At 31.0% G+C, this 16799-nt stretch overlaps 1 protein-coding gene across 1 annotated transcript; it reads left to right on the top strand.

Annotated features, from left to right (window-relative positions):
• Window positions 1-9562: 9562 nt before the first annotated feature.
• LOC106779899 (proteasome subunit beta type-1) lies at window positions 9563-11667 on the top strand. Its single transcript, XM_014668109.2, has 7 exons — window positions 9563-9609; window positions 9688-9795; window positions 9951-10032; window positions 10830-10959; window positions 11037-11179; window positions 11265-11351; window positions 11423-11667. The coding sequence occupies exons 1-7, from the start codon at window positions 9563-9565 to the stop codon at window positions 11495-11497; spliced, it is 672 nt and encodes a 223-aa protein (XP_014523595.1). The 3' UTR covers window positions 11498-11667.
• The last annotated feature ends 5132 nt before the right edge of the window (window positions 11668-16799 follow it).

Raw genomic sequence — 16799 nt, 5'->3', positions numbered from 1 at the left:
GAACTCTGAATAGGATTTTGTTGATTGATCTGTGAAGCATTGGATGTAGAGCAGACATTGGCAAAACTCCATTCACCTTGTCCCACATTATTCTGACTATTGTTGTCATTTTGTTTGTACCATGGTGGATATCCATGTTTAGAATAACATTGATCAATTGTATGGTTCATCTTGTGACAATGGGAACACTGTTTCCCATAGTTTGGATTTCTTCCTCTCCCTCTTCCCTGACTACGAGGTCCATATCCACGTCCATGTCCCTTCCAACTTTGGTCATTTTTCCACTGATTCTGTTTTTCAGTGGAGTTGGCAAGAACCTTGATGTCACTTTGGCTGTAATCATATTTTTCCTGTCTCTCTTGTTGCATAATGAGAGAAAATACACGGGTGATGTTGGGTGAGGGCTCCATCAATAATATTTGTGTCTTCACAGTGTTGTAACAGTCATTTAATCCCTTTAGGAAATGGATAACATGTTCCATTTCTCTATATTTATGAGAAATTTTAGACAGCTCACAACTGCATGGAATCTTACAGCTACAACTTGGAATGGGTCTGAGAAATTCTAGCTCTTCCCATAAGATCTCTAGATCTGTAAATATGGACTTACACTCCTTTCTCCTTGTTTGATAAAGTGAATTTCTTGTAGCAAGTCTGAAAATTTAAAATAATCTCCTTTAGAGAACCTTTCTTCTAATTCTTCCCATAATTCTTGAGCATCTTCCACATAGATAACACTTTCTACTATTTGGACAGAAAGAGTCTTGATGATCCAAGACAGCACCAACATGTTGCATCTTTCCCAAGAATCGAAAAGAGGGTCATCTCTTTGAGGTTTCTTGATCCCTCCATCTATGAATTCTAGCTCTTCCCATAAGATCTCTAGATCTGTAAATATGGACTTACACTCCTTTCTCCTTGTTTGATAAAGTGAATTTCTTGCAGCAAGTCTGAAAATTTAAAATAATCTCCTTTAGAGAACCTTTCTTCCAATTCTTCCCATAATTCTTGAGCATCTTCCACATAGATAACACTTTCTACTATTTGGACAGAAAGAGTCTTGATGATCCAAGACAACACCAACATGTTGCATCTTTCCCAAGAATCGAAAAGAGGGTCATTTCTTTGAGGTTTCTTGATCCCTCCATCTATGAATTTTAATTTGTTCTTGGAGAGGAGGGCTCTCCTCATATTTCTGCTCCAAGAAGTGTAGTTGAATTCATTAAGAGTCTAAGAAATGAGAGAAATCTCTAACTGAAACCAATAATTAAAAGTTACAGAAAAGGTAAAATGTGAAAAATATTCGTAATGGGGAAGTCAAAAATAGCTTTTTTAGATTGTAAAATGTGAAAGTTAAATGATGTTGAAGTTATACAATTTAGAAATATTTTCTTCTCAACCATTTTTTTATTACATAATGGTTTAATACTTATTTTGGTCCCTCTTTTAGGAGGTTTTGTTCAATGTGGTCCCTCCTTTTCCAAAAAGTTCACCAAAGTCCTAAATTTTGCAAAAACTGTTCAATGTAGTCCTTTTTTGTTACGGCGTTAAGTTTTTTAACGGCACATGTGCCAGGTGGCTATTAAGTGACTACGTCAGTCTCCTCTGCCAATGCGGTGCTGCCACCTCAGTCCCTCTGCCACGTCATCACCATCTTCTCCAGCAGAAACCCTAATTCCCACCAAACCCTAGCCGCCACTCCAGATCTGCGCGGTGGTGGAAGACGATATTGGTTTGATTCTTCAATGGCATTGCACATGGTGATTTTCTGGATTCTCTGCTTTCTCATTTGCAGATTGTGAATGCATTCTCTGGTTGGCAGCCATGAGAAGGTCGCGCGAGGATGGTGATGAGCGTTGTGCGCGAGGAGGACGAAGGTGAACGGAGGTTCGAAACTGGACGAACTCACGTTTTTGCTTCGCGGGTGAAGGTTGCAGATGAGTCGCCCTTGTGTTTTGTTCCTGGGTTTCTGTGTGCAGGTTTCGAAATCCCTGGAAGTGCGTCGCGATTCTGAAAGACGCTCAACTTCCGACCATGGAGGTGTTGCGAGATTGAGCGCTTGTTGCGCAATGGTGACCGGCGGCATGGTAGGGCGACGTTTTACGCGTGGTGGCTGACGTCCAGGTACAAGGTGGCGGTTGACGGAAAGATTGGTGCGTGGAGATGAGTGTGCATCGCGATCTGGTTCTGGATTTGGCAGCGACGACGACTTTGGGTTTTGGTGGCCACCGGCGGATCTGGTGTGGCGGCTAGGGTTTGGTGGGAATTAGGGTTTCTGTTGAAGAAGACGGTGATGACGTGGCACATGTGCCGTTAAAAACTTAACGCCGTAACCAAAAAGGACCACATTGAACAGTTTTTGTAAAATTTAGGACTTTAGTGAACTTTTTGGGAAAGGAGGGACCACTTTGAACAAAACCTCCCAAAAGAGGGACCAAAATAGGTATTAAACCTTACATAATTTATAAATTATTTTTAACTTTCTGATCACATAATAAAAAAGACAAAATAAAAAGTTTGTTTTGTAATGCCCTTGGATCCTATTAAATTACTTAATAAATTTTATTTTACAACTCTAATACCATTATTTAAAATTAAAAAAAAAAACTGAAAATTTTGTTTACCTGTTTAAACAACTTTGGAATAAGATTAAAAAAAATTCATGATTAACTTAAAGTGTATAATATTTTACAATAACATTTGTTTAGCTTAAGTTTATTTAGAAAAATTCTTTCCTCGAAACAAATCCAAAACATCTTATCTATCCAGGTTAATATCTACAATAATTTGTTCTCCTATATTGACATTAATATACAATCATTTGAAAACAAACATAAACATATATAAATGACTTAACAATAACATCAAACATCATAACTAATAATATACATCAATAATAATATAACAATTCACTCAAACCTTTTTTTTAACTCTAGTGTCTCATAACACCATTCAATTTCATCAATTGTCAACCATTCACAAAACTTAATGTTTCAAACAACAATTCAAACATATCATTATAGGTTCAAAACATATCATCAAAATAATTAATACAACTACCAATAATTTGAACATCAAGAATCAATTATATCTCTCTCCCATGTAGTACCAACACTTGTTCAACTAGAGGTGTCAACTTGATTGGTCCATGAACCAATCCTAACTCATCCTTGAAAAAGTTTCCTTTTAGGAGGTCCCCTCAAGTGAGGGTCAAAAAATAATCCTCAAAGCCCTCTATCAAGTCGGTTAGGGTTAGGGTTAAGGTGAGTTTGGTCTTACTATAAGATTTAAAATAATTTTTAGAAACAATATCATTTATGTATACTTATATAATTATATATATTATTAGATAATCTAATATGTTGTAATTTTATTATATTTAAATAAATATTTTTACATCATATTTATTATTATGTTAATGAATAAAATATATAATATATAATTTAATACAAATGTTGTTTATATCTATATTAATTTTATAAATTTCTTAAAAATAATTATAGCATTTAATAAAGTAATACATAGTACATTGTGATAAAGTCTCAAATATAACATAAGAAAAATGGAGTATACCCAATATATGAAAATATTGGAGTAATTTTAATAAATTCATACTAAATATTTTTTATAATTAATATATATATATATATATATATATATATATATATAATTAAAGAGAATAAATAATTGGTAGAATTTAAGTATAAATTTAAGTAATATATTAAAAAGAACATATATTTTATTATGGGTTAAATATGTTTTTAGTCCCTTAAGTATCACACGATTTTGGGTTTAGTCCCTACTCGAAACATTGATTGCTTTTAATCCTCATAGTTTTGAAACTGTTATAAATAGTCCCTCATTTTGGATGGCGTTAATTTTTTTTTTACGTGGCTAACGGTCATCCCATGTCTCATGCCATGTATGAGTTTATTCTCTGTCATGTTTTTCTCTTTTTATTTCAAATTTGCACACAAGTTCCTAATTTTTTCAATGTTTACATTTCACCCCTAACTTCTATGCCAGGAGTTTCTTTGTTACCTTAATCCTCCACGTTGCTGCTGAAGAGAGTAGAGTCAGTGTCCTTCTTATCTTCTATTCTACAACCATAACAGTATGAACCACAATAATGATTTGCTGAGAAATTTGTAGCCACTGACAGAGAAACAGAGAAAATGGAAAGAGGAGAAAACGAAAACCCTAATTAGAACACTTTGTACAGTGACGAGAATTCTGTGTCTGTAAGACATCCCTATTAAGTGTTTCCAATGTGATAATCTAATCTCATCACAACACACCTTCATAAATCTTACCAATGTTGAGGGTATCCCGTGTCTATCAATTTTTGTAAAAACATTATTTCTACTTTCTTTCCATTTCTGATTAATTTATTGAAAAATCTTTGATTGTTTGACAACACTGGTCCTATATCACAACTGTGAAATTTTGGAGAGAAAATCTAACCTCAAAGAGAGAGAGAGTGTTTCCAAAGATGAAATCTACAGAGCCTTTGATAAAAAAGGAAGCACTGAATCCCTAAAATATCACAGTATTCCTCGAATCAGAATAGCAATAATGGGGATTTTTACAGTTTAGCCTATCCCTCTCTCAAAATTTCCTGATGCTTCCTCTTTTCTCCTTAAGCCCTCTCTTTCTCATAGAGTAACCCCTCCCACTCCCACCGCCAAGGGCTATACCTTCTTATGAAATATCCAATGGGACAAGTCAATTTTTCAATGAGAAACGCGTCCATGGCAAATTGATAATTAGAGCTTGCAAAAAGTGGAATTTTATTTTTTTTCGACCATTCCCTTAGAACAGAACAGAATCGATGATGATGGCGCGATTTGAAGGAGATGACGATTGCGCTTCTGTTAGGGATTTGCAGGTGGTTGGCTTAGGGTTTTTGTTGCGGCATGGAGGGTAGGTGTGGCAGTCTTATGTTGGAGGTTGAACGGCGATTTGGGTTTCGCCTTTCGTGTTTCTGTACTGGGAGATGACTGCTAATGAGTTAATCTAATTGCAGTGTTCTTTCTGAACTCTAACTGCGAATGTTTCTTCTGAAGTGTAAACATGGAAGAAATTTGAAGAAATTAGGGGCTTATGTGCAATTTGGAATAAAAAGAAAAGAAAAGGTGACAAAGAATAAATTCATACATGGCATGAGACGTGTGTTGGCCATTAGCCACGTCAAAAAAAAAAAAATTAACGCCGTCCAAAATTAGGGAATATTTATAACAGTTTCAAAACTATGAGGATTAAAAGCAATCAATGTTTCGAGTAGGGACTAAACCCAAAATCGTGTGATACTTAAGGGACTAAAAACATATTTAACCCTTTTATTATTCATAAATTTATTATTTTAAATTTTCAAATTAAGATGTCGTATTTAGTTTTGAGTCAAATTTAGATGATTTTTTTTCACAACAAAATTAAATTATTATCTGATATATTTTAAAAATATATTTAGTCCATAAAAAAAATTAAATATTTTTAGTCGGTCAAAGACTTCAACATCTTATATTACTACATAATTTTTCTTTACAAGCAAGCAATCAAGTTTATTGAAATTTCTTAGACATCTATGTTAGTTTGATTAAAACGTTTTTAACAAATTAAAAGTACTTATATTTACAACAAATTAGGAGATAATTTCATTTTTTTCTTGTATTCAAAATTAATATTTTTTTCTAAAATAAATACTCATGGACTGACCTTGATCCATAGGACTTTTATGGATATTTTGTCTTGGTGAGCTTTTTCAATGGGAGGCTTTTTGTAGCTGCTAATTTTTCTAGTCTCAATCAATCTAGGCTCAACACTAAAGTCACCACCATTATTGCTTCTCTCAAGTCTTATGAACATGGTCCATTTCTCATCACTTTCCTTGAGATCTTCACCGGCAAAATACATAAGTGTCACTTTCTATCACTCTCCTCAAAAACCTCGATGAAGTTCACCACTGATAAATTTACACACAGTTATATTACCACTACTTTTCCTAAAATTTACAAATGAAAACAACACTCAGCTCACTACTAGAGATTGAGAGACAGTGCCACCTTTTATTGAGTTACCATACAAAATTCTCAAACAAACATATAATATCACATATGTAACCCGTTCAATCACCACACATGTATAAATCAATTTAATCTCATATACAATACCATTACAAAATCTAAATGACCACGTATTTAACAATAACCAAATTTCCAGATTTTATAAAATTAACAAATGAACATATGCATTATGCTGCCATTTTATAAACCTCCTCCAATAATTACCAACATCAATTACTTAAAAAACACAAGCTTATGTTAATATTATATCATTCTGATAATATATTATAATGTTATGAAAGCCGCAAAATCAATATATAAAACAATCAAAACCATGAGTATTATATTCCTTTGATTATCATAATTATATACTTACTTTAATTTCATATTTAAAAAAACACTAAAAAAAATAGATCAAGAAAAAAGAGAGCAGAAACTAGCTTATTCTTTTATAAAAATTGATTGAATAAACTTAAGATCTCGTCTTAAGATTTGTTCAAACGATTATGATCTTCAAAAAGATTAGGAGGGAGTAAGAACTCCTAACAAAAAGTTAAAAAACTCTAGAAAAACGATTTTCAGATAAATGTATATTTTAAAATAATGAAACTAGTTCATAATAAATCTATTTATATTAAAACATTTTATATTTAAAATAATTGAGTCTTACTATTTCAAACTACTATCACTTCTAAAATATTATTTTCGAATCTTTATAAAAAGGCTAATTGATAATGTACTTAACTCCAAAAAAGCTCATTATTTTTTTTCTCTTTTTCTTTTTTTCGTGGACCTTCAAATGATACCGTCTCAAAAGTAAATCTACCATAAAACTTTATCATTAATAAAAATCCTAATGATTATCACATTATTTCTTATTCCACACTTACTCTTCTTCAAACTCAAAAAAGAAAAACAAGTCCAAATTCACTAATATTGCAAATGAAATATAAGAAAAAGCATGGCGAATAAACTACCTCCAGATAGATGAATTCAAAATTTGCTTTATTCCACCAAAAATTGGAGATTAACTTTTTATATTTTGTCATTTATTTTAATATATTATCTATATAATATATATATATATATATATATATATATATATATATATNTATATATATATATATATATATATATATATATATATATATATATATATATATATATATATATATATATATATATATATATATATATATATTACTTTTTGTGATTCAATCAACATTTTTTATATTGACTTAAATTTAAATCAATATAGCATTTTTTTATTTAATTATATAAATATCATAGTATATTTTGTAATAATGTATCTCTTTTCTCTTACATTACTTGTGACTTTTATTTTATATAATTATCTTAATAATTAATATATAGGAATTAAGTATCCAAACTTTAAAAAAAAAAAGTATAAGTATGTCAAAAATAAGAGTGAAAAAAAAGAATCAATAAAACATATATAGGATTACAATGCTATTTTCTAGTTTAGTTACTCTTAGAAAAAATGACAAAAAAGCTAATATTTATATTATGGTTGATGTTGAGACATCAAACAGTCCAACTGGTAATAAACCTGAGATTGAATCCCATTATAACTTTTTTTTTTATGCATGTAACGAGCTATTTGAATTAAAGAAGTAATGTTAGTTAAAAGAATGACTTGAGAATAAAATTAATAAATTATAACTCAGAATCTAAACGACGCTTTGGAAATTATATACGATAGTTCATTATGCAATTGTACTTCTTTGTTATGGATTTCTTGCTATGAAAATTACAAAAATTCTGAAAAAAAAATTGGTATTTTCTCAAAACACTTGCAAAGTTCATCATATAAAATGTTAATTTTAATGCATTTTTTTAGCTCTAAAATGTGTGTATGGATATGAGTGAAAATGGATACACATGGAAAAATGAAGAAAAACTTAATACATTTTTTAACTTTAGAAAATCTTTCGAGACTCTGTTTGTGACATGCTTTTATTATTTGAAGAAGAGACATGTTTTTAATTTATTTACACGAGAAAACTTGATGTCTCAAGTGGTAAAATAATTCCAGAAGATTCAAATACGGTGACTAACCAATGAGGACCTAAAATAATTTAGGACCAAATTTGATATTTTAAAAGTTGTCTTACAAATTTGCTTGAAAGTAGCCATATGTGCATTTTTATTCAAGACATATATATATATATATATATATATATATATATATATATATATATTAAAGTTTTTTAATCCCCTTAATATGTTTGTATTAATTTGCTATAATTTGTTGATTTGAATGAAATTTTAAAAATATTTATATTTTATTGAATATTGATTTGATTTTGATTAAGAGGTTAGTTTCATTCATTTATTAAGCTCTTTTATAATTTCACATTTTACTTTTATTATGTTGTTTTTGATATGTTAAAATCATGTTTTGAATATATTATTATGCTAACATTGGTCTTGTTTTTATTTTTATTAATATAATTTTATTTTAATAAGCTAAAATTATTTAAAATGGAAGTTTTAGTAATTTTAAAAGACTAAAAATCTATTTTAATCCGCTAAAATGCATTTGGAAACTATCTAAAAATTGTTCTCATTATTTTTATCAATTAATTCACAATGAATTAAATTTATTAGATAATGATATTGGGTGTTTTTATGCTTTTAATTTATTAAAATCTTAATGTTTTTATCGGTTAACTTTAACCATTCCTATATTTACTCCATTGCCATCAAGCTATTTGATGTAAACAAACCTCTACAAAACATTTCTATCTATTTCCTCATACCATCCTCCAAACACTTCCTTTACCAAGTTTCCTACAATAAAAGAGTGCTTCCTTTTCTACACTTTTAGCTAGTTTTACTAACACAAAATAATTATTTACATAATTTAATTTACAGTTTAACGTAAAAGTAGTTTTTTTTTATGTCGTTTAATTTAAGTTTGATCTAAAAATAATATATATAAAAAAAACACAACAACATTTTTATAAATAGAGATAAAGATATTTAAGTAGAATTTACCATAATCAAATATAAAAGAACCTTTAGATTAAGTTTGATTATTTTAGTGTATGGTGTTTTATTGAATCCCAATGTATTATTTTATTAAAGTCTTAAATAAAATCTCCTCTACGAAGTTAATCATTTAATGGTTTTTAATGGAAACATGTTTAGAAATAATATCGTAAATATTTTATGAATATATTTAGTTTTTAATTATTAATAATTGAAAATAATGTACACAATAACTTAAATGAGTATGGTGATAAAAGCAACAAAAAAAAATATAAAATAAATATTTTATACTGTGAACTGTGAAAATCAAAATAATAGCTAAAAGCATTTCGTGTTGGCAAAGACACAGATCTGGAGTGAATAGAGTTAAAAAGACTGAGAGAGACCAAGGCAAGCGAAACAAAAAAAAACTTTCTTTTTCACGTCCACGCCCTAATTCATTCTCTTCTCCCTTCTCTGTGTTTTCCATTTTCCGTTAGCTCACCATGACGAAGCAACACGCTAATTGGTCTCCATACGATAACAATGGAGGGTAAGGGTTCTCTTTCGCTCTCTCTGAAGGAGTATTTTCAATTTTTCATTTGTTGATTTTTTTGTTCACTTTGCGTAGATCATGTGTTGCGATTGCTGGAGCCGATTACTGTGTTATCGCCGCAGACACCAGAATGTCCACGGGATACAACATACTCACTAGGGATTACTCCAAAATCTCCCAATTGTATGATTTTTCCCTAAAATTAAGTCCGAAATAATTTTTTATTTTTCAATTTTTCTGAAACTGCTTACTTTACTTTGTCTTAGCATTGTTTTTATCTTAGCATTGTGTTTGTTTGTGTTGATTGAGAATATAATTAAGGTTTCTATTGTTTACAGAGCCGAAAAGTGTGTGATGGCATCATCCGGTTTTCAAGCTGATGTGAAAGCCTTGCAGAAGGTTTTGTCTGCTAGGCATTTGGTGAGCTAAAAACTCTCAACCATTAAGAGCTACTTAGATATTTTCTCTAAGAAGATTCTATATATATTTCTTCTAATTACAGCAATTATATGTCTCCAATTCTGTGCAGTCATTGAATTGTTTATTTTATTGACTTCCCTCTTTCCCCTTTCTATTAAATTCTTAAACATTCCAGAGTTAGACACTGTTATACTAGCTGCATGATATCAAAATTTCAAGGCATTTTAGTGAGAGTAGACCCCTACATAACCACGATGGAAAGAACTGTGGATATTTTGACTGACTTTCTCTATGGTAATAGCAATATTTTTTAGCATATTGGTGTTTGAAATTATTGAAAGGGAAGCACATAAGGATGGATATTTTGAAGATTAGTACTGAAAATGACTTACAGACTTGTATAAAGTAATGAGTTTAAAGGTTGGATTTGTATCCAGTGTAATGAAGGATTTCATGGGTTTGCTTGATGTGAATCAGGGAATACATACATTGTGATTTTCTGCCCTAGTGGTGACAATGTTAAGATGTTAATATTGACGTTTACCATAAAGAATGAGTCTTGACTTACCTCTGAGTTATACCTTTACATTTTGCATTTATATATATTCCCCTCTCCAGACCCCACTATGCAGGAGTGTGGGCTCTGGGCTACCCTTTTATCTTGTAAAACTGGGGAAACTGCTGTAATAGGCTCTTTATTTGTTATGCACCTTCAGTTTCTCTCTTATTTTAAGTTCACCGTGACAAAAAACTTGGAAGCCTTTCATTGTGATATCATCTTTTGACTCTGAATGCAGATTTATCAGCATCAACATAACAAGCAAATGAGCTGCCCTGCAATGGCTCAGCTTCTTTCAAACACACTTTATTACAAACGCTTCTTTCCCTATTATGCATTCAATGTTTTGGGTGGCCTGGACAATGAAGGTGTGCTATTTTAAGCTTTCTATGCTTGTTCACGTCTCATTTTTATGATTGCTAATTGCCACTTTAACCTGAAACAGGAAAGGGATGTGTTTTCACATATGATGCTGTTGGTTCCTATGAGAGGGTTGGATATAGTTCTCAGGGTTCTGGATCCACACTTATCATGCCATTTCTGGATAACCAGCTGAAGTCTCCTAGCCCACTACTGTTACCTGCCAAGGTGACATCTGAAATGGGCTCTTTGCTTGAAATATTTGATTCTTTAGTTTTATCGACTGACACTAACATAACAAATTTTCTTTCAGGATGCTGTTACACCACTGTCTGAATCAGAAGCAGTTGATCTGGTTAAAACGGTTTTCGCATCTGCAACTGAGAGAGATATATACACAGTAAGTTTGTGTGATATAATTACCATTTGACTGTAGGATGAACTTGAAACTTAATGTGAATGTTTTTACAGGGGGACAAGGTTGAAATTGTCATCCTAAATGCCAGTGGTACTCGTCGTGAGTACATGGACTTAAGGAAAGACTAGTGCTCTGAGCAAGTACTTTTCTGTTCACATTATAACTACTGGGATTCACTTATATTTGCATTGGATTTTTGTCGTAGTCCATTTCGTAACTTTAGCGTGCATTTTATATCTTGTTATAACCTGTTTAACTGCCATCGTTTTCTCATGATTGCGTTGTGTTTTGCTTCGTACGTTCAATATCCCACGAATATTTTCTCAAAATTACCTTTTAAACCATTTAGCTAATGTATAAATATGGTCCTCCTTGAGGTGGGTAGTTTTGAATTCTTTGTTCGAGGAATTTTCTAGCGATGAACGGTGGGATTTTACAATTTCAAACGCCCTTATACTTTGCCTTAAAATGGCATATATTCAGATTCCAAATGCGTTCAGCACTGACTTTAAAAAAATATTGAGGATATAGAAAGTCTCCAAAACATGAAGAATGCATTTTTAAAACCGAACTTAAAGAAATATTTTTGAAAGAAGGAGATTCAATGTGAAGCAATTAATGAAGTTCAGGAAAGGAACATCTTCGTTTCATTCCTTCGGCGCTGAAGTGTTTTCTGCCTTACTTGGTTTATGGTATGGCGGATTGTGATATTCATCTTTTATCCAAGTCCTTGTCGCTGTGCCTGCTAGTAACAAAGATGTTTTCAACAGAAAATATTTGAGTTCAGATTTAGTTGGTCATATAAATTAATGGGCAAATTACTCGCTTAGTCTTATTTTGATTGAAAATTTTAAAATTGGTGTTTAATTATGGCATGCGTTAGTATGTGATTTTTATTTTTTTTTGTAAAATTTGTTATTGTCCACCCGGTCTTTAATGTGACACTGATAGAATAGTATCATGTATTATTGTCTTGATAATTTAGTTCTGGTTTTTTTATGAAACAAATTGTGTTTTTTTCTAAATTGAAAACAAATTTATTATTTATATAAAATTATATTGATATTTTTATTAAAAATATTAATACAAAAAGTTAAAACTGATTTTTAACACATTACAATATTGTATATTTATTAATCTATATTTTGTTAATTCATGTTATAAAATTAAAACTAGTTAAGAATAAATGTTTTTACAAAAATAGTAATTATTTAAAGCCAATATAGTATTAATTCATCTTGTTTTATAAAAATTAATTAATTAATAACATTTATATAAATAATAAATTTGATAAGATCAAATTTATTATTTGTATAAATATTATATTAATATTTATATTAAAATTTATTGCAAAAATAAGATTACAAAACATGAGTTAATAATATATAATAATATAATATGTTAAAAAATGATGTTTTAATAAAAAATATTATTATAATATTTGTACACATAATAAATTTGGTTGGAGAGAAAAATGTTGTTTTATTTTGAAAGAAATGAAACTAAATTGAATTAAAAAGAAATATATTAAATTAAAATCAAGACATTTATACTTGACAATATCACATGTGTCAATAACAAAACTTAAAAAGAATAAAAATTAAAAAAATCACATATTAACACGTGACGTATTATTAATCACGGTGATATTTTTATTTTCAAAAGTTGAAATGCAATTGAAAAAAAATTCACTAAATATCAACTTTAAACTTTTCAACCAAAATAAAAAATAATAATTAACCTAAAAAATAAGAAAAAGTCAACATACACTATTATTTTAAATATGCTTATTAGATTTTTATTTCTTTCCTATCTATTTCTTTTCGTCATGTTATATATTTTATAAACTTACAACTTGTATAATATATATATATATATATATATATATATATATATATATATATATAATATTAATGAATATTTTAGAGGTATATCAATAATTTTCTTAAAGAAAAAAAAGAGAAACGTTACCCTACAATCAATAATTTCTTTGTAGAGAAAGCACTCAGCCTTGGGAATGATAAAATAATTCCCTTTATTTTTATTTCTAATGTTTTTAGTACTAATGAATTAGCAAGTTTTTATTTTGGTTTATGTAAATTTTCTTTATTTTTTATTTTATAAAATTTGAAAAAAAAAAGTTTTTATAGAATAGTTTCGAATTTTATTCCCGACATAATTTAAATTGTAAGAATCCTTTTTTTTCTTCTTCCTTTCTTCTTCTTCCCCGTCACCCTTCTCCTTTTTTTTCTTTCTTCTTTCTTTATCAGAAACCTTAAGTCTAAAGGGTGCGAGAGAAGGAAAACAACAAGAGAAGATTCCTTTCTCGTGTGAAGTTGGGATTCGTTGCACACATGGTAAGGAGGCGACTTTGATAATAAACGTGACTATGTCTCTGCGACGACACGACCTCTGCTCGTGGGTACAACGGCAACGACATTTCACAGCGTGGGGATCTCATTCTGAAGCCTCTTAGCAAAGGCAGAGACTTGGATTGAATTTGCGATCGAGTTTAGGGTTTAAATTTGGGGGTTAGGGTTTTGAAAGGGGGTTTTCGTTCAGCATCTTGCGATCTTGGGAATTGTAGTGAAAGAGAAGAGTTTTCAAGTAAGGAAAGCTAGTTTGCTTTTAATAATTGTAGTAAGATGTTTGTAATCTGTCATTTGTTGTGCATGTGATTATATGATTGTTAATGGTGTGAAATTTGGAAAAATATGAGTAATTACCCTTTATGATGTGTTTTTGAAAATTGTGAATGTATGATTGTTGTATAACTTATAGTATGATGAAATGGAGATGTTGTTGATATAAAACTGTGTTATTATTGATAGTTGGAAGAATTAAGGATTTGATGTATAAATTGGAGATTTAAAGTGATTGGTGTTAACATGTCAAATTTTGGATTAGTGAGTTTAAAGGGAATTCTGTAGTTTGGTAAAAGTCTTTGAGTCTATTATATTTGGTTTAAATCCTAAAATAGTTATAGTATGAAGTTGAAATTGAGAAGTAATGCTTGAGTGCATTTTATACCATTTTAGAGTGAAATTGGGGGAGAAAGGGGGGAGGGGAGGGGTTGAGAGGTGAATTTTAGAGGGAATGATGGTTTAATAGTAGTAGCAGTTTGGGGACTTTTTTGAGTTATTTTAGACTTGTTAAAACTCTCAAAATAGTAAAATCTAATCTATATTGGAGTAGAGACCTTGTGAGGGTGTACGTGCATGGTTTTTAGTCAAAAAAAGGGTGTTAAGTAGTGAAATGGTGAGGTAAGAGGTTTGCACTATTTTGGAAGGTTAGGTGTATGTTATCACACCTATTAGGACTTGTCTAGATGACTACACCAGTAAAATCTGTTCTGAAATGGGAAATGACTTCATATGTTGAGTTTTTAGCCCATTTTAGGGGTTCTAAGGGGTGAAAATGAGAAGTAGGACTACTAGGAGTATTATGTGTTTTTGGAGAGACATAGCAAGTGCAATTGGATTTGTTTATTGTTAACACCCTGGCAAGTGTACCAGATCGTATCAAGTAATATTAAAATGGTAAGTCTGAATATCGTCTCCCAAAGGACTCTTAGGCCTAAATGTTCATGTGATAATTTGACATCATAAGACTTGAATAAACAATAATTTGAGTTTTAAATGCAAAACGAAAAATAAACATGTATGCAAAGGTTTGATCAATTGACAGTTGAACGATATGGATGAATGATGTTGTTGGGGTTTACGATTTCATCCTAATCCACTCTCAAATATCTACTATTCTTACTAAATTCGACTTTGTTATCAATGTTTATGCCACTTTCTAATTTACCCTAATCCTAATGTCTTGGTGAAAAGAGCCTACTCCTAATTACTAGTTTACTATGTCTAGTCTCCCTAGCAATTATTCATGCATTACAATTGCACAGAAGCTTAAGGCAATTGGTCCTCCTATCCCTATGTCTAGGCAATATTGCTACCAATTGAATTTCCTCATGTCTAGACCTAACTATACGTGTCCATATAGAAAGAATCAAAGATTATGCATTTGAATAATGTCTTAAACAAAGCATGAAATAAAACGGAGGAAAAACTCAATCAATTGATAAACAAAGCATATTAATTAAATAAGAATTTCAATACAAGAGAGTTTCAAATAGGATTACATCGTTCCCCAACAACAAAGGAGTTTAGTTCACCATTGTCATGGTGCAACTAGATGAATTGAATGGAAAATATGAAAGAGATAACCCTATAATTGATAGATTGGAGCTTTCGCATCCAAAATCTGCCTCAAAGGTGTGAAGAGAGTGTTTATGCGTCCTTTCTACCAAAAGATAGCTGCTCTAATTAGTTCAAATCTATTTATAACTCAGAAAAATAACTGAAATTTAGCCCAGGCCCATAAGTACATGATGAAGGTTGAAAAACAGTTATTTTCATATGTCAATTTGGACCAAATTACACCCTTTACTACTTGGAATGAGCTCAGAATCAAGCAAAACTCAATAAATGAGTCAGGAGAGAGTCAAAAGCTGTTTTTAGCGATTTTATGCTTATTTTGCATTGTTTTGTAGCTAATTTGAGAAAAGTAAGAATGGAGTTGAAGATACAGGTCGTTGACTCAAGAAAAGAGACGAAAAACGAAGTTTTGAAGAGTCGACGTACCGCCCAGCGACACACTTAAACCGCCGGGCGGTCCAGGACGAGGAGTAGACAGGGCATTTGACGCTGAGGGAAACCGCCGGGCGGTGGCGATTGTCGCCGGGCAGTGGCGGCAGGTTATGGGAAACCGCCGGGCGGCACACTTAAATCGCCCAACGGTGGCACGCTGAACTTGGGCCTATTTTTGACGCGCTCCTCACTTATAAATACCCCTATTACGAATTCAGAGTCATTCTTTTGACAGGGGAGAACGACAGACCTAATTTTGCTCTCTAGAGAGGATCTCTTGGATCTCTTTCATGCTTAGGCTCTCTTCCATTCTTCTTCCATTTTTCATCTAGTTTCACCATGTCTATGGTGAACTAAACCCTATTGTTGTTGGGGAAAATAATGTAATCTTTTGATACTCTCTCTTATTGAAACTATTGATTATTTATATGGTCTCAATATGTTTTGATTGATTATTGTTGGGTTATCATCTACGCTTAAGGCCTTTATCGTTTAACTCATTCGGTATATTGATGTTTGTCTTCATCGTTTAGCAAGCCGGTAGTTAATATTAGGCCCTTTTCGCCGAAGGATCGGGTTTAGGGAGGCTTAGAAAGTCGCATAACAATTAATCAATCTAATAGTCAAGGGTAGTATATAAGAGAGAGTGGAATAGATGAAATTGTTAGTACCCAACAACATCCATCCATCCATTGTTTTCGTTTGTCAATTGAATCAACTTTATTTTTGCATGTTAATATTTTTATCCTCAAATCCAATTTATTAAATTTTATTTTCA

Source organism: Vigna radiata, unplaced genomic scaffold (assembly GCF_000741045.1).
Source record: "Vigna radiata var. radiata cultivar VC1973A unplaced genomic scaffold, Vradiata_ver6 scaffold_73, whole genome shotgun sequence".
NCBI lineage: Eukaryota > Viridiplantae > Streptophyta > Magnoliopsida > Fabales > Fabaceae > Vigna > Vigna radiata.
Note: the sequence above shows the minus strand (reverse complement) of the source record. Positions and strands in the feature narration are given on the sequence as shown.

Bases quoted from the DNA above. Each gene is read 5' to 3' on its own strand.
- LOC106779899 (XM_014668109.2), top strand. From the start codon at position 9,563: ATGACGAAGCAACACGCTAATTGGTCTCCATACGATAACAATGGAGG. The intron at 9,610-9,687 runs GTAAGGGTTCTC...CACTTTGCGTAG, and splicing joins CCATACGATAACAATGGAGG to ATCATGTGTTGCGATTGCTG. The intron at 11,352-11,422 runs GTAAGTTTGTGT...ATGTTTTTACAG, and splicing joins CTGAGAGAGATATATACACA to GGGGACAAGGTTGAAATTGT.